The sequence below is a fragment of the Parathielavia appendiculata genome (assembly GCF_033297405.1).
Source record: "Parathielavia appendiculata strain CBS 731.68 unplaced genomic scaffold N657scaffold_17, whole genome shotgun sequence".
NCBI lineage: Eukaryota > Fungi > Ascomycota > Sordariomycetes > Sordariales > Chaetomiaceae > Parathielavia > Parathielavia appendiculata.
Window position 1 is genome coordinate 269,267 of NW_026944236.1, and position 17,283 is coordinate 286,549.

At 53.8% G+C, this 17,283-nt stretch overlaps 3 protein-coding genes across 3 annotated transcripts; 2 read left to right on the top strand and 1 right to left on the bottom strand.

Annotated features, from left to right (window-relative positions):
* Positions 1–875: 875 nt before the first annotated feature.
* On the top strand, positions 876–4,103 carry N657DRAFT_579840 (phosphatases II; the record flags this gene model as incomplete). The annotated part of the gene is made up of 2 exons (XM_062789420.1): positions 876–2,792; positions 2,868–4,103. The coding sequence occupies 2 exons, from the start codon at positions 876–878 to the stop codon at positions 4,101–4,103; spliced, it is 3,153 nt and encodes a 1,050-aa protein (XP_062644167.1).
* A 296-nt stretch (positions 4,104–4,399) lies between these two features.
* Positions 4,400–6,227, bottom strand: N657DRAFT_625338 (26S proteasome subunit P45). The gene is made up of 2 exons (XM_062790749.1): positions 5,732–6,227; positions 4,400–5,672 (listed from the first exon to the last, which is right to left on the bottom strand). The coding sequence occupies exons 1-2, from the start codon at positions 5,964–5,966 to the stop codon at positions 4,738–4,740; spliced, it is 1,170 nt and encodes a 389-aa protein (XP_062644168.1). The 5' UTR covers positions 5,967–6,227; the 3' UTR covers positions 4,400–4,737.
* A 1,241-nt stretch (positions 6,228–7,468) lies between these two features.
* Positions 7,469–10,968, top strand: N657DRAFT_683736 (uncharacterized protein; the record flags this gene model as incomplete). Its single annotated transcript, XM_062796597.1, has 2 exons — positions 7,469–7,625; positions 7,706–10,968. 2 exons carry the CDS (start codon positions 7,469–7,471, stop codon positions 10,966–10,968), a joined length of 3,420 nt encoding a protein of 1,139 aa, XP_062644169.1.
* Positions 10,969–17,283: the final 6,315 nt, after the last annotated feature.

Here is a 17,283-nt window from a genome sequence, read left to right on the forward strand (position 1 = left end):
TTCCGGACCACTTAGGAATGGTCTCAGGGACAAGACCAGCCCAGCCCCAGCCAGCCCTTTGCAAAGTGCGTTTCTGTCGTGAATTCGTTCTCATCCTTCCTGTGTCCAACAAGGCACAACTCCAAATCCGGGACACTTCTCGTTTCTTCTTTCCCAATCGGCCACCATTGCTGATTTAAACGTCTCGACTCTCAGCACCTCGGAACCCCCCACCGTTTTTACCAAGGTGAACTTCCTCGAACCCCTCTTGGACGACTCGAGAGCCCTGCCCTCGAATTTCTACTCCCATCAGGTTCAAAGTTTGTTACCGACTTTCACATACAGCCTTGATACCCCTGCGTTGGCGCGCATCAACAGAGACAAAGAGGCTGAAGCCAAGATCTACGCTGTTTCCACCGTTACCTGCCCTACCCGTCACAACATTCACTCGACGACATCACCGACAAGGGTATCCGTTCTGCTCCACCGTCGCCCGAGGCAAACAACCCCACAGGAGTCGACTCTGTCCCCGTTTCAAGACGCCGTATAAAGAGTCAAAGTCCTGGACCGCCAGGAAAGCCGGCGTGTGGCCGGTATTTCAAGAGTTGTAGGCTACAGCCCCCCCCGCCACGATCAAATGTTGACCGACACTTTGTATGGACCGGTACTTACCGATGACCAGCCCTCGTGACAGATTCGACACTCCCTGCCACAGACCGAGAGCAACTGTGAGATACTCGAGGACCCGCATGTGGTCTTGCACTATCCTATGATCACAATTCCCGGCCGTTGACCAGACATGGCGCCTATGTGACTCCCTGGGGCTAGAACAGCAACCCCTTCAAGCCTGAGCCTTCCAGCTATTGTGTGAACGCGTTTGTTCAGCCAGAACCGCCATGCCTCCAGAGCCCTGGACGAACGATAGGCCTTCTTATTACACAATGAAGACACCGGCGCCCGTTGCAGGAATGAGCCCTCAAGCGCTTACGCACTCACGCTCAAATTCTCAATCATACGTCAACAGCAAGCCAGCGACTTCCCCAGTGTCTTCTCCGCGACCGCCACCCTCCGCCGTCACTCCTCACCCGCCCAAGCTCTCTCCGGCAGCTGCTGGGGGCGAGACTTCGAGCCCCAACTACTTTGGGCTAGCTGTCGACCCCACTGCCGACCTTCGGGAATCCTGCGTTGTACCGCGCGAGAACTGGAGCTCGCCATCCTCGTCCGTCAAGTCCTTCGCCGCTGTGATACCCGGTGTGAAGCAACTGCCGTTGGATGCAAATCCCGAGTTCGAGGCCTTTCGGAGACAGATCGACGCGAACCGAGCGAGGAACTCCTTCAGCCTATCGGCTTCTCATTTCACTGTCACGAGCGGAAGTGTACACACCCCCTCCCCCTCCACCACGTCCTCTCAGCATCGGCCACGTCCTCCGAGATGGCACACGCAGGGAGCCGATGGGCCGGACTTTCTATTTCAGAAACACTCGCGCCTTAGCACCGAGTCTTCCAGTCTAGGGGTTGTACCCGGCAAAACCGATAGAGACGCTGATAGTCTGCAAGGAGACTCAGCGTATGTGTCCGGCGACTCCAAGCGCAGCTCCTCCGTATCGCTGAACCCGCCATTCTCCCTTCACATGCCCAGACAGGATGCTTCTTCTCCTCGACCACAGTCTCCTTTCCCTGTCCCTGGTCGAGGGGACGTCAGATCTGCTATGTCGAGAGCAGACGGGAACCCGTCACCTCATTTCTTGGCCCGCAACATGACGGCCTCGCCGACTACCAGCCTGTCCGGCCAAGCCGGCGCCACCGTCGCTAACCAAATGCAGGATACTGGCAGCCCGACCATGATGTCTCCCGGCGAACTCAAGGGTTTATTGGAAATGGACCCGGGCGGCGCGAAGCTCTTGCTCTTGGACCTCAGAGTCTCACCCCAGTTTGCGCAGTCAAGGGTGCGAGGCGCGCTGAACCTGTGTATCCCCACGACTCTATTGAAGAGGTCTACCTTCAATTTGCAGAAGCTCCAACAGACTTTCCAGAAAGATCAAGATCAGGAAAAGTTTTCCAACTGGCGAAACGCAGACCATCTAGTCGTCTATGACGCGTCGTCCACCGATAAGCGGGACGCCGTTTCGGCCATCAACATGATTAAGAAGTTCACCAACGAGGGCTACACGGGTCCTGCCAGTATCTTGCGCGGTGGATTCAATGCGTTTGCATCAGCGTACCCTAGCTTGATCGACCGCTCCTCCGCCGGGTCCTCACCGGGTTTGTCTCTTGGAGGAAGCTCAATGTCCGGTGGTTCCCGGGCCAATCTACCTCCAGTCATTGGCGGGGTGCTTTTGCCCACTACCGACGTCAATCCCAGCCCCTTCTTCAACAACATCCGTCAAAACCAGGATTTGGTCGATGGCGTTGGCCAGATGGATATCGGCCTCCCTTCAGGGCTTTCAGAGGCAAACCTGCCGCGGTGGCTTCGAGAGGCAGCTGATACCAGTGACCATGGCAAGCGGGTTTCGGACAGGTTCCTGTACATCGAGCGCACCGAGCAGTCACGCATGCGCGAGGCGTATTCGGTTGTCTTGCCCGCGGATGCTCCAAAGCTGGGCGGCGCAGGATCCACCAAGGTGCAGCTGTCGGGTATCGAGAAGGGCGGAAAAAATCGGTACAAGGACATCCTTCCTTTCGAACACGCAAGAGTAAGGCTCATGGGCCGCCCGGAAGGCGTCTGTGACTACGTGAATGCGAGCCATCTCCAGGCTAGGCGCAGCTACAAACGCTACATCGCTAGCCAAGGGCCCTTACCAGCCACCTATGAGGTGAGATCACTTAGCTCTTCCGCCGGATACGGCTGCTTTAACCCCCTGTCGAGCTTTGCTGACTCGAAAATACAGGATTTCTGGACAGTGGTCTGGGACCATGACGTCCGTGTTATTGTCATGCTGACGGCCGAGACGGAGGGCGGGCAACTCAAATGCCACCCCTATTGGAAAGGCAATGATTTTGGTCCCATACGGCTGCGCGTCTTGTCCGAGAAGAAGGTGTCACTGGATATCGACAAGCGGAGGACGCCGCCAGCCATGGGTGTGACAACAGCAGCAACAGACGGGTCGTCGAGTTCGGCACAAAGCTCCCCTCCCCATCTATCACAGTCCGAGGGAGGGCGCCGGCGCGCCAACACAACCACCCACCTTGACTCGGCCAGTACTATCCCGTTCAACTTCAACACACAAACATCCCAGGTTGCCGAGACGCCCTACGTCATTATCCGGAAGTTCGCCCTAAGCCACACAGCGCATCCCTTCCTGCCGATCCGCGAGATTACACAACTGCACTATCCTTCATGGCCTGATTTTGGTGCTCCAGCCCAGCCCAGCCATCTCCTTGCGCTGGTCGAGCTCGCCAACGTCATGCAACACGCCGCCCTTCCAATCGAGGTGTCGGGAACCCTGGGCTCGGCCTCTGCGTCACGGCGAAATAGCGATGCCGCTGTCGCTGCTGCCGATCCGGCGGGCAAACCCTTCTTCGCCTATCATGGCTCGGACCGGGGCGGCAGCTCCGCTGGTTTGAAGCGGGCGGACAGCGAGAGTGCGTCTCTGAGCTGGCACGATGCACCCGAGCCGCGCGACCTGGCCAGGCCGATGCTGGTGCATTGCTCGGCCGGCTGCGGCCGCACCGGCGCGTTTTGTACGGTTGACAGTGTCATTGACATGCTCAAGCGCCAGAGACAGCATCACATGTTGACACACTCTCAGAATCAGAAGAACAGCAGTGGGCTGGCGGCCGCCGGTTTGGCTCAGCCGGCCACGCTTGAGCGTGACGCGGATGGAGATATTACCATGGACGTGAACGCGGGCACAAGCGGTCCCAGTGGAGCGTCTTCAACAACACCACCACCACCACCACCACCAACAACAACAACAACAAGAAGCATCGACACGAACTGGCTGGATGACGACAGCATTGATCTGATTGCGCATACCGTCGAGGACTTCCGCGGCCAGAGGCTGAGCATGGTGCAGAGCCTGCGGCAGTTTGTCCTGTGCTACGAAACGGTGCTCGAGTGGATCCGTCGACTCCAGGATGACCCGAGAGGAGCAAGAGGGAGGAGCGGGAGTCTGGCGTTTTAGGGGACAATCGCCAAACGAGGGGTTGTTGACTGCAGCAATACAGCAAACGAGGGACAATGGTCCCAGCGCTTGAGTCGAGGGAACAGATTATAGGGGAAATGGGGTTGGGTTAGCATTGTTAGAGGGGGTATGAATTAGGGTTGGTATTGGGAAGGGAGCCTTTCCTAAGGTTGCTTTGGGAACATAAATGAGTACATACACGGAGTCCATTTTACTCTGTTGGCTGATAAAGGGGTAACAACCTGCTAGAGAAGGCAATTTCTCGGTGATATTAGAGCACATGCATTACGGTTCTTGGTTTAGAGAAGCAATGCTTTTCTTCTCTTTATGAATTTCCCTTGTCTGATGGACTGAATTCAACCGGGAGCTACATGCGGGTCAATATACCAAGGTCGGTCGATTTCCATGGTTTGATGCGCTAGTTTTTAGCCCTTCTCTCCCTGGCGTACAGTACATACAAGGCATGCCCCGGCAATGACGAATCCGTCGGTCTGCTCGGCACGCCATATTTGTGTTACAATCTAGTCACGCGGGCGCCAGACACTCTACCACAAGACTCGGTTGCTGCCATGTTGCTGTGCTACAGAGCGCAGCCGCGCAATTGACTCTTCAGCAACAAGTTTATCATCACCGACTAACGCCAGAGCTTCGCCAGCGACACCTCCTTGTCGTCGTGCTTGTTCAGAATCTTGGCCGTGGCCAGCTCAAAGTCTTCCTGCGTGACGTGCACGCGGCGCTCGCGCAGGGCGTACATGCCGGCCTCTGTGCAGACGCCCTTGAGCTCGGCGCCGGAGCAGCCGTTCATCTTCTCGGCGATCTTGGTCAGGTTGATGCCGCGCGTCAGGTTCATCTTGCGGCTGTGGATGCGCAGAATATCAGCGCGGGCCTCAACGCTCGGCGGCGGGAACTCGATCTTGCGGTCGATGCGCCCCGGCCGCAGCAGGGCCGGGTCCAGGATGTCGAGCCGGTTCGTCGCCATGATGACCTTGATGTTTTTGGTCGGCTCGAAGCCGTCGAGCTGGTTGAGGAGCTCGAGCATGGTGCGTTGGACTTCCGAGTCGCCGCCCGAGGAGCCCTCGACGCGCGAGGAGCCGATCGAGTCGATCTCGTCCATGAAGATGATGCTGGGCGCGTGCTCGCGCGCCATGACGAACAGCTCGCGCACCATGCGGCTGCCCTCGCCAATGTATTTCTGGACTAGTTCGGAGCCCGACACGCGGATGAACTTGCAATCGGTGTGGTGGGCGACGGCGCGGGCCAGCAGCGTCTTGCCGGTGCCGGGCGGCCCGTAGAGCAACACGCCCTTGGGCTGGGCAATGCCGAGCGACTCGAACAATTCCGGGTGTTTGAGGCCGAGCTCAATGACTTCCTTGATCTCCTTAATTTGTTGGTCCAGGCCACCGATCATGTCGTAGGTGCTGTCAGGCACCTTCTCGACCATCATGAGGGAGACGAGCGGGTCGACGGATGACGGGAGGATCTTTTCGAGCTTGTACGAGTCGGACAGCAGGGTCACGCGTTTGCCGACTGTGAGCTTGGCGACGTCGACCGAATCGGCGACATCGACGACTGCAGGGACAGCGGATCAGCATGTGCGCGGGATATCTAGTTGAGTTGCCAGAACATACCGTATTTTCCTTCAGGATGTACCTTGACGAGGACCTTCTTGGTGCTCATGACCTTGACGACCTCGCCGACGTACGAGCCCGGCTGTTGCAGCAAGCCCAGCTCCTCCCTGAGCAGGCGTACCCGCGAGTTGTAGTCGTTTCGTTGGGCTTCTAGGCGGCGGAGAACGGCTTGACCTTTGAGTATCTCGAGCTGCATCGCCTCGATCTTGTTGTGGTAGTAGTTGTCGAGCGCCATGGTGACGGCGTCGGTTTCGGTGCGTGTGGCGATTGGTAGAGAAGAATCGAGGTATCAGGAAATCTCGGGCTCCGGAGGGTTTGGGGATTTGCAGTTCGTTGTCGGGGAAGGCGTGGTAAAAAGATGGATTTCGGTTTGCGCCCGGCAGCGAAGTTGACGTTGGGTTGCGTTGTGTTGTTCTCTGTTGAGGCTCGATTTGGATGGGATGCAAGGGTCAGTGTAGTTACTGGTTTGGACGACCGACTCGAAGGCAGCTCAGGTCCACGCAATGCAATACTTCCAATTGGACCCGCAGATGTCGGCTGAGGCCAAGAATGCAGTACGGAGTACGGATTACCGTATCTACAGTAAGGTGCGCCTATTCCACGTGACTTGGCGGCTAAAAGTACCTCATACGCGTAACCTACGGAGTATGGTAATACGGCTGATAAGGAAAAGCGACAGTCGGTTTGTTAGGGCGTCGGGCCGGTCTCGTGATATCACCCCAAGCCGCAACTCGCTCTTCTCTTTCGAAGAGGAGCCGTCATATTTGCAGTTGGCCTTCAACCACAACATCAGCTGGTGTATAAGTGTACGGATACTTTGTAGAAAGAGCGTGTACGTACGACTGTCTATGCAAAGCCATGCAGATCCAGGGTTCTCATTTCGATCTAATTCCATCCTGCTCTTTTAAACAGCAGAACCTGAAAGAGCTTGGTCAACTTGAAGACCATGGACCCTTGTTCCCGCTTGTCAGCAGGATGTCCCAGGTGGTTTTGCAGGCAGCAGCAGGCCACTCTGCTGGGCCACTTTCCAGAGCGGGACTGCTGCAGCTGACCCATCCCGCAAAGAGCTGACGGCCTTGGCGCCACGAGTTGTTTCAGAGACTCCACTATGACAGCGCCTCGAGACCTCACCAATGAGGTTTGACATTCAAGATTGCGATGACACGCAAAGGGCCGTCGTCCGGCATTTCTTCGTTTATAAGAGCTTGATTTTATTCAAGCCCCGCTCTATCCGTACGGCCACGAGCCAACTCGACTGCATCTCTTTGGTCTACTTGTATCGGACAGATACATAACTTGCCTTACATGAGTTCAGCCAAGACTTGAGCTCCGATTGCTTATCCGTAACTCGGCCTAAAGTGCCGTTGTGCACCTCAAACACCGAGTCTCGCATCGCGGCAACACCGGTTTCCCGCCGCTTCCTAAATCCACCGCCGCGAAACAATTGTCCACTGGCTCGGACTCGGAGGAAACACTGGGCCATGAACCAAACTTGCGCACAATTGCAACCCATTTCCGCACACAACTGCCATGCCATCACGAACCCGCAGCATACTGTCCGATCCGGCCTACAACATCAGTCCTAGTATCGGTGCTGATACTCTACGCAGTAGCGTACCGCAGTGCTCGCAGGCCTGTTCCGGACAAAAACATCGGCGATACATCACCTCTTCGTTACCCTCACTCTGGACCTAGTATAATACAGGGCCTAAACTTCGCACCCTTTCTGCCGCCGCCATGGATAAGTCCCAGGAGCCTGGCCGCGACTCGTCGACTGATATCTCCCCAACCGACACACAACGACCTTCACAGCTCAACTCTTCCACCCGGGATGATGACCGTGGTCTTGACACCCTGCAGTCGATGGATGCTGTGCGGAAGAGGGGACAGGAAGGTGGGTACCGGTTCTCACCAGCTCCGCAAAGCCCAAGCCGTTGTTTTCTTGACTGCTGACTGTTTAATTCTGTGCGATAGAAACCCCCATGCATAGCCCCATGCCCGGAAATACCCCCTACTCGGAATTGGGCCAGTCTCCGGCCAACGACCTGCTGATGCCCCGTCCCGGCCAAGGCACCGCCCGCTCGCCCTTGCTGGGCCCGGAGCGGCCCCGGACGCGTCCCCGCAAGCCTACACTGGCGCGCCGCGTTTCTGCCAACGCATTTCGAGGCGGAGTTTTCTCGGCCGAAGATGGCATCGCCGAAGTCGAAGCCGACGCCGCCGAGCGCCAGCAGACCTACGCCGGAACAGTACGAAGACGAGCTGGTGTGCCGCCCCCACTCGCAACAATCCACCCGCCCTCCGACGATGAGGCCGCGGGCGAGAGACTGGAAGACCAACCCGATCAGATCGACAGCGGGCCGGCCGAGGTCGTCGGTGATGACACTGTCCGGGATGATAACCCGGATGACACGACCCCGGTGGACGAAGACGGGGATATCAGCGATGCCGAGAGCTTCACCCTCAAGGACCGCCAGCAGGCCATCAACCAGACGCACCCGTTTGGCATCAGACTGTGGAAGCCAGCCCTCTACAAAAAGAGCCGCTCGGTGCAGAAGAACGCAGAGGGTGATATCCACTCGTCCCCCGGCGGCCATGTCAGCAACTGGCTCCTGTTCTTCAACCTCCTGTGGACCCTTGGGTTTGGCTGGTGGATGGCCCTCATCTCATTTACCGGCGCTGTTGTCTGCTTCCTCTTTGCTGCCGCGCCCGGCGGCCGCGAGTACGGCCGAGTCCTGCGGGGCTTGGCTGGCTACCTCTTCTACCCCTTTGGCAAGTTTGTTCGACTGGAGCAGCAGGAAGCCTACCTGGACGAGGACGAGGGCGAAGGTCGAAGCATCACCGAATACGAGCAGTGGCAGAGCGGCGACCTCGAATATGGCAGGCTGATCTTTGGGCTCGACAGAAACCGCTCCATCATCGGCCGGTCTCGGAGGAGCATCGACTCGGAACCCGACGAGACTGAGAGCCTGCTCGGAAGAGCCCACCGCCAGGCGCTGGACGAACACCTTCCCCGGATGAAGCGGAGGCTGTTTGGGCGTGGAGAGTGGAATATCGGCCGAGTCATTTTCTTTGCCTTCTTCTACTTTCTGATCACGCCCTCCCTTTTTGTCGTCTCGGGCATTTGCTGGCTGCTAGTCTTCTCGATTCCCATGGGCAAAGTCACCATGCTCCTGTTTTCCCATCTCCGGCGCCACCCGCTGGCCCTGTCTTTCGAGTCCGACATTGCCTCGGCCCGCGCGCCTGCTGCGCCGCATTCTTCCATCTTGGTCTGCACCTATCGGGCTGTGGGCCTCAAGTATTGGAAGTACACGATCGACGGAACCAACATCTTCCTGATCAATCTGATGGCCATTGTGGGCTTTGTCATCTTTGACTGGCTTGTCTTGGATGGGCTCTTGCATATGGAGAACTTCCTCACGTCTCCCGCCTTCCTGTTCGTGTCAGGCCTACTGTCCATCATACCCTTGGCCTATTTTATCGGCCAGGCGGTGGCTTCCATCTCGGCCCAGTCGTCCATGGGAGTCGGCGCAGCCATCAACGCCTTCTTCTCCACCATTGTCGAAGTCTTCCTCTACTGTGTGGCGCTCCAGCAGGGCAAGGCGCAGCTCGTCGAAGGCAGCATCATCGGGAGCATCTTTGCCGGCATTCTCTTCCTCCCGGGCCTGTCGATGTGCTTTGGGGCCATCAAGCGCAAGACGCAGCGTTTCAACTCCAAGTCGGCCGGCGTGACTTCAACCATGCTGCTTTTCGCCGTCATCGGCGCGTTTGGTCCAACCCTCTTCTACCAGATCTACGGCACTCACGAGCTGACTTGCCAGGACTGCATTAACTTTGAGCGCCCCAGCGGTGGCGGCGGCGGCGAGGCTCTCCGGGACTGCCGACGCTGTTATTTCTCGCAGACGCCTGCTATCAATGACCGCTTCTACCTCGAAGCGGTGCGTCCGTACTGCTATCTCGCTGCCAGCATGCTCTTCATGTCCTATATTATTGGTCTCTGGTTCACGCTCCGCACGCACGCGGCCGTCATCTGGAACACCGAGATTGAAGAGAAGAAGCATGACGAGCACGTCGCCCCCCACCCCACCCCTCGACAGTTGGGCACTACGTCCGTTGGGGATGCCAGCGGTGTCGACATAAGGGACTCGCACCTGTACAAGCGTATCCTTGGGCAGTCTCTCCGACAGGTTGGCCAGTACCCGCGGCCCGACGAGGAGACGCGACAGAACACGCCTCTGCCACAGGGCGAAGCGAATAGCACTCCTCATCTTGTCCCGCCGAAGCCTAGTACCACCACGTACGGCACCGCTGAGACCTCTGCGTCGACCATCAGCATTCCCGGATTTTCCGACGCCGAGAACAACAACCTCGTTCATCAAGTGGCAGCCATTGCGGCGACTGCTGCGACGGTGGCCGCCAGGAACGTCCAAAGCGCCAGGCGCGGTCCGCCTGGGTCCGTCTCTACGGCTGCGCCCCCATCCGCCTCCGGAGCGGCCCGCTCGGGAGGGGGAGCAGTGCGCAGCGCCGCCTTATTTCCAGATCAGGAGGACGCCGCTGCAGGAGGAGGAGGAGGAGGAGGAGCGCAGGGAGCTGTAGACAGCCACGGGGGCCATGATGCGCCGAACTGGAGCCGTCTCAAGAGCGCCATCATTCTGATGGGCGCCACGGTGCTCTATGCCATCATTGCCGAGATCCTCGTGGACACGGTCGATGTGGTACTGGAGAGCTCTGATATCGACGAAAAGTTTCTGGGCATCACGCTGTTTGCTTTGGTGCCCAACACGACCGAGTTTCTCAACGCCATCTCGTTCGCCATGAACGGTAACATTGCGCTGTCGATGGAGATTGGCTCGGCCTATGCGCTCCAGGTCTGTCTGCTGCAGATTCCTGCTCTCGTGCTCTTCTCAGCTGTCAACCCCTTGCGTGGGGTACCCTTTGAGGATGCCGCCCGGTACACGTTCTCCCTGCTCTTTCCGCAGTGGGACATGGTGACGGTGATTTTGTGCGTGTTTTTGTTGAGTTATATGTACGGCGAGGGCAAGAGCAACTACTTCAAGGGTAGCATTCTGCTGCTTAGCTACCTGGTGGTCGTCAGCGGGTTTTACTTTGGCGGGTTTGAGACCAGTTTGGAGGACCCGCAGAGTGCTGTGAGTCGATTTGATACGATGGGCAGGGATGGGCAGTGGCTGAGCTACCGGTACAAGACGGTTGGGAGGGGGACTTCGGGGGCCGCTTTCTGAAAGTTCTTTATTAAAGGCTTATGGACTGGCTCTTCTAGGCTGTCGTGGGGAACGCCCCTCGCTGAGCATATCATCGGGGGACTTGGGGGGCTCCAGTCGGTGTCTTGCTTCGTTATGTGTGTGTTTAGGCACGCAGTTGGACGGTTTCGGGGCTCAAGATTGTTGACGGGCTTCTAGTTGGATTGGTTGTCCGGGCAGAAACGTCACATTGGGTGGAGTCTGGTTGCTTAATCACTGGGTGATGACGGATGGATATACATATATAGAGATATACAAGGCGTGCTGCGATGTGTATGGCGTTCCTGTGGCTGTCTTGGAGATGGGAGTTTGGCCAGCGTAGTTCAGTTAGGAACATATGATAATATACTTTGTAGTCAGGTTTCCTGGAGCTAAGGTCCTCGGATGACTTTCTCTTCAATGCGGATATGACTTCGGAAGTGTGCTGTAATCAATTGTATAGCGTTCCCGTGGCCGTCTTGGATATAGGAGTATAAGCGGTCCAGTTCAATTAGGATACATGAGATATACTTTGTGAACAGGACCTGCCACTGGGCCTGCAACTGGGCCTGCAACCGGGCCTGCAACGAAGCCTCTTCCAGGCTACCGGCCTCCGATCCTACTGGTCGAGGAGGCCTGCAACAGGATCCGCAACCGCTTCCCAAGACTATAAAGAGCCAGAGGGCCAACGCAACCTCTAGCAATAGAGGAAGCTACAGAAGCTTTTGCGGCCTGAAATGCCTAAGGCAAGAACTCTATAGAGGCTCTCAATAAGGCCTGGAAAGGCTAGGTGGGCCCAGGAGGCCACTAATAGAACTACAACGGTATAGGGCTCGGAATAGGCCCTACTCACCGTACAACCGGCCGATTATCGGCCGAAAGTTGACAAAAGGGCATTAGAAAGGCATGAGGGCCACATAAAGGCCGAGAGCTACCTACTAACCCAGGCTCAGATGTCACGCATGCAGACCTGGAGGGGCGCGAAGGGAGCGTCCCGAGCTAATCATTTAGGACATGGGCATAGCCAATCACGAAGGGAGCGTGAGGTCCTGTCTTCACTCCATCTAGGAGCGATAGGAACGTTGAACGCTCCTAGCGGACTAGGAGCGACAGGGGCGACCTCCGCTCCCAGCGCTCCCCAAAGACAATAGGAGAAGGAAGTGTATTTAGTCTACGATTTTTAGGCTTATAGGCATTACGGTAGCTTCCTCGGTAAGCAATATAAGCAGTTGGCTATACCTACGGTTGAGACATTTGCTTTTGCATTTGTTATAGACGTTTTAGCTTCACCGAACCTTACCCTATTGATAAGCTATAACCTTTAGGAGTCCCTTCAGAAGTTGGGGCTGAGATTCGTTACACATTGCTTACTCTCTTTGGTTCTATCACGGACTTGACTGAAGGTTACCAATTGCTATAGCACCTAACACCCCGACTACTCCCGCTCTATAGGCCTAGGCCGCCGGAGGTACTACGGTAACTGCTTAGGTACTTGAGCAGGCCAATACCTATAACGCCTAGCTCGAACGAGAGCTCGCCTACCTACGTGGATAGACCGCCAAAGCTAAGATAGAGGCACCGCCTAAGTATAGAGGATCTAGGGATAAGCTCGCTAAATGGCTCGTCTAGATAAGAGCGAAGATAAGCTGCTTAGATGGTTCGAACCAACATTAGACGACTACCTGAAGTATACGACGATAAAGATAAGCAGGATAAGTTCACTTAGGAGGTGTTTGCCAGGTACGCCAAATTCGAGGAAGAAATCCGCAAGATGTTTAGAGCCACGACGAGAAATTGCACGCCTAGTAGCGGCTTATACGACTCCGATAGACCAAGTTAGCAGTGGCCTACGCTACCTAGTTTCGATAGAACTAGCTAATTCCGAGATTAACGACGAAGGTTTGATATAGCTGTTCTATAACGGCCTTACGGATAAAGTTAGGACGAACTATATAAGATGGACCGACCTGATACCCTCGATAGATATATAGTAATGGCAAATCGGATCGATGACCGCCTATACACGTATAAGCAGCAGCGTAAGGGCGAGGGAGGAGTAGCTCTAATATACCGGGCGAATGACAAGGGAAAGCGCTAGTATAAGCGTATATCCTCCGGTAGACATTTAGGAGCGATGGACATAGATGCCACCCAGACCTAGAAGGGAGGAAGGAGGGGTACCGCCAGGGATAAGGCAGGTGTCACCTACTTCAACTATAGCAAGAAGGGATATTTCAAACACGACTACCATAGTACCAAGGAAGATCGGAATCCGGTTCTAGGAAAGAAAACAGCTACTATCTACAAATATGTCAAAATCGTAGAAGTAGCAGCCGCTAGCTATATATAGGACAGTTCCGACTACGACATGAAGTAAGCTAATATTTAAAAACAGGCACTCGCCGACACTAAGATAAGTACCGAAGATAGGAATTTAGAAACCGACGATAAGGGCAAATTGCATCACCCTGCCGAGCGCTCGAAATAGCTCCACTATAGGGACTTGCCCTGACCTATGATAATAATGGTTAGTAGAGGGCTTGACATATAGGAAAACGAGAGGGACCGAACGTCGACTATCTATAAAAACTTCTAATCGAGCTACGGAAGGAGGATACTAAACTTGACAAGCTCCTATTATTAGAGATCAGCGTTTCCACTCAGATAGGCCTTAAGCGTAAATAACGAACGCTTCACCGGACTAGCGATCGAGCACTAGGGCAATATTATCGATGCCAGAACCAAGAGATCCGTTGTTGAAAGTTTTGACTGATTCAGTACAGAAGACTCAGAGAGGCCATAAAGTATCAAGAGTTTGGGTACCTCCGGTAGACCTATATGAAGTTTGGACCTAGAGTATAAGTATAATAACATATAAGAGTATATCCATATAAAGAGCAAAGCACCACTCTTATAGGAAGAATACTAGTAGCAAAACCAGTATATTATTAATACTATTCCTACACCGCTACGCCCTAGGGCGTGCCGGACCTTCAACCATTACTATTAGGCCTACCGTAGGAAGCGAGCAGTAGTAAAGAGACTATAGTACGATCCAGAAGAAGCGATAGACGATACAACTAGGACGGATGAACTAGCAAGGAAATAGCCGTGATCGCGATAGACGAGTATAGGATACTTGAACTCTAGGAATAAGTTATTAGATTTGAGGCGGCATTCATCACTAGTAGAAATTACAGATTCTTATACTACGAAGGTATAAAGATGATGTGATAGGGTAGATCCTAGACGAATACCAATACTACCAATCGTTTAGAGTAAAACTGAGGGGTTGCTAGATTATAGACTACAGGACTATTAGAGCAAGCTTAAGGATAGCGCCCAGTTGAAGTTCTCTAAGGTATACTATGGTAATAAGAAATAAAGACGCTAAATTATGGAAAATACCTCTAGGAGAACCTATAATAAGGATATATTCGACCTTCGACATTGTTAGTAGGCTATCCAGACCTCTTCGTTGTAAAAAAAGATAGGAAGCTATAAATATATATAGACTACCGATAGCTGAATGATCAGATAGTGAAAAACCGATACCTACTGCCCTTGATCTCTAGACTTTGGGATCAACTAGTAGGAGCATAACGGTTTAATGTCTGGACCTACCGACGGTATATATATACATATCCGGATCAAGGAGGGCCATAAGTGGAAAATAGCGTTCAGGATTACATTATAGACACTATAAGTACCTCGTTATACTATTTAAGTTAGCCAACGCTCTAGCAACGTTCTAAGCGGTTTTGACCATATACTTAGACCGTTCCTCAACAATGTAGTCTGTTACCTCGAAAATATCCTTATCTTCTGGAAGATACTTGAAGAATATAAGCGACATATAAAACAGGTACTCGACGTACTGTATAACCAGAAACTCTCAGCCAACAAGAATAGAGCGAGTTCTATGTTAGGAAGATAGTCTTCCTAGACTTTAAAATCTCGCTAGAAAAAATATAGAAGAACCTACAAAGATCAAGGCTATTTACACTTAGCCAACGCTTGAAGAATATAATATAGGTCCGAGGATTTATCGGATTTACCAACTTCTACCGAATATTCATCAAGAGCTTTAGCGACATTGCACGACCTCTAACGTACATTATCAGTGAGTGGGCCACTTTTCCACGCGACGCGCTACATCTACACATTACATCAACTTCATCCATCACCCAGTATGCCTCCTATTTTGAAAGAAGCCAGGGTAATCTTAGCCCTTGAGGCTCTTCAACACGGCAAAAATCTAAGCCTACGAGCTGCAGCAAAAATCTACCGCGTCAGCCGTAATACTCTTACAAGCCGACGCGATGGCAAGACTGCACGACACGATACAACGCCTGGGGTAAAGAAGCTCACTTATCAGAAGAGGAGGCCATTGTTCAATACATCATTGAGCTATCTACACGATGTTTTCCACCAAGACTCAGTGGTGTGGAAGAAATGGCCAACCACCTGCTACGCGAACGCGGCGCGCCCCCTGTCGGTCAACTCTAGGCGCATCGATCTGTCAACGCCAGCCAGAGCTCCGAACGCGTTATACACGCAGATACGACTACCAGAGGGCTAAGTGCGAGGATCCAAAGGTCATTGGCGAGTGGTTTACTCTCGTATGGAACGTCATGGCCAAGGTACGGCATTGTACCTGACGATGACTACAACTTCGATGAGACTGGGTTCCTGATGGGCATTCTCTTTGCGGGTATGGTGGTTACGACCTCAGATGGCCGTAGCAGGGCCAAGCAGGCCCAGCCTAGCAACCGCGAATGGGCAACGGTGATTCAGGGCGTCAATGCCCTTGGCTGGGCTATCCCTCCCTTCATCATCTTGGCTGCGCAGTACCAGGTCGCCAACTGGTATACCGAGTGCCACCTCCCGGCCGGCTGGCGTATCGCAACTACCGACAATGGCTGGACTACTAATGCGGTAGGCCTGGAATGGATCAAGCACTTCGACTACCACACGGCGCCCGGGACAAAGGGCAAATACCGGTTGTTGATCCTCGACGGCCATGAAAGCCACCACTCGACCGAATTCGAGCTCTACTGCCAGCAGAACAACCTCATCACACTCTGCACGCCTCCGCACTCTTCCCACAAGCTCCAGCCACTCGATGTTGGCTGCTTTGGGCCGCTGAAGCAGTCGTACGGTTGCGAGATCGAGGCTTGATGCGAATGCATATCAACCACGTGAGCAAGCTCGAGTTCCTTTGTGCTTTCCGCGAGGCCTTCTTTGCCTCTATGACGGGGAGGAATATCCAGGGCGGTTTTGCAGGGGCTGATTTAGTACCATACGATCCAGAGAGGGTGCTTTCCAAGTTGGATGTCAAGCTTCGTACACTAACACCCCCTACCTCACGGCCAAGCACACCACAACCTTGGGTCTTCCAGGCACCCCACAATCCCCGAGAAGCTAATGCGCAGTCAGCGCTCATCAAGACTCGCATTATCAACCCTAAGAATAACTCTCCAACTTCATTGTTGACTGCCGTGGACCAGCTTGCCAAGGGTACAACAGCTATAATGCATCGAGTGGCTCTCCTCGAGCCAGAGGTCGCTTCGCTCCGCAAGGCCAACGAGGCACTAGGCAAAGCGCCGGAGAGCCAAAAAAACACGTGTACAGCTTGGAGGATCACTTACTGTACAGGGAGCACAGGGGATACTAGGTCAGGCGGATGTTGGTGGAGAGGGAGTGCAAGAAACGCAGTTGGGAAGTAGTGATACAGGGGGGGTGTCGTGCGAGAGCTCGGTGCTGTGGTGTGTGCGGTAAGTCTGGCCATAATGCCCGCACTTGCCAGGAGGCTGTAGAAGCATCTGATTTAGCTCTTTCTGATGTAACTATAGTTGGTTCCTAGTGTTGTTGTTTTACAATTGAGGATGGCATTTGTAGGGTAGTAGGAAGTGGCCCACTCACTGATATGGCCCACTCACTGATAATATACGTTATATGATTTACCAAAAAATGACGTTAAATTCTAATAGAAAAAGGAATATAAGAAAGTATTTTTGATGATCCACGACGCGATCACCATAGATCTGGTACTTATATTACTAGGTCCAAGGAAATTATTCAAGGTTAAGACCGATACATCGGACTATACGGTTAGCAGATAGCTTGCTTAGAGTGATAAGAATAACAAACTACACCTAGTTACGTTCTTCTCCAAGAAGCTTATAGGACCATAGCTCAACTATCTAATTTATAATTCTAATAACCATTATCGAAGCCTTCAAGAATAGAGACTATACCTTAGCGGCATAATACACCTAGTCTAGGTATATCCGGATTATAAGAACCTTCGATACT

Excerpts from the sequence above, each read along its gene's own strand:
- N657DRAFT_625338 (XM_062790749.1), bottom strand. The coding sequence starts at position 5,966 with ATGGCGCTCGACAACTACTACCACAACAAGATCGAGGCGATGCAGCTC. Across the intron at positions 5,673-5,731 it reads ACATCCTGAAGGAAAATACG|TCGTCGATGTCGCCGATTCG; the intron begins GTATGTTCTGGC and ends CTGTCCCTGCAG.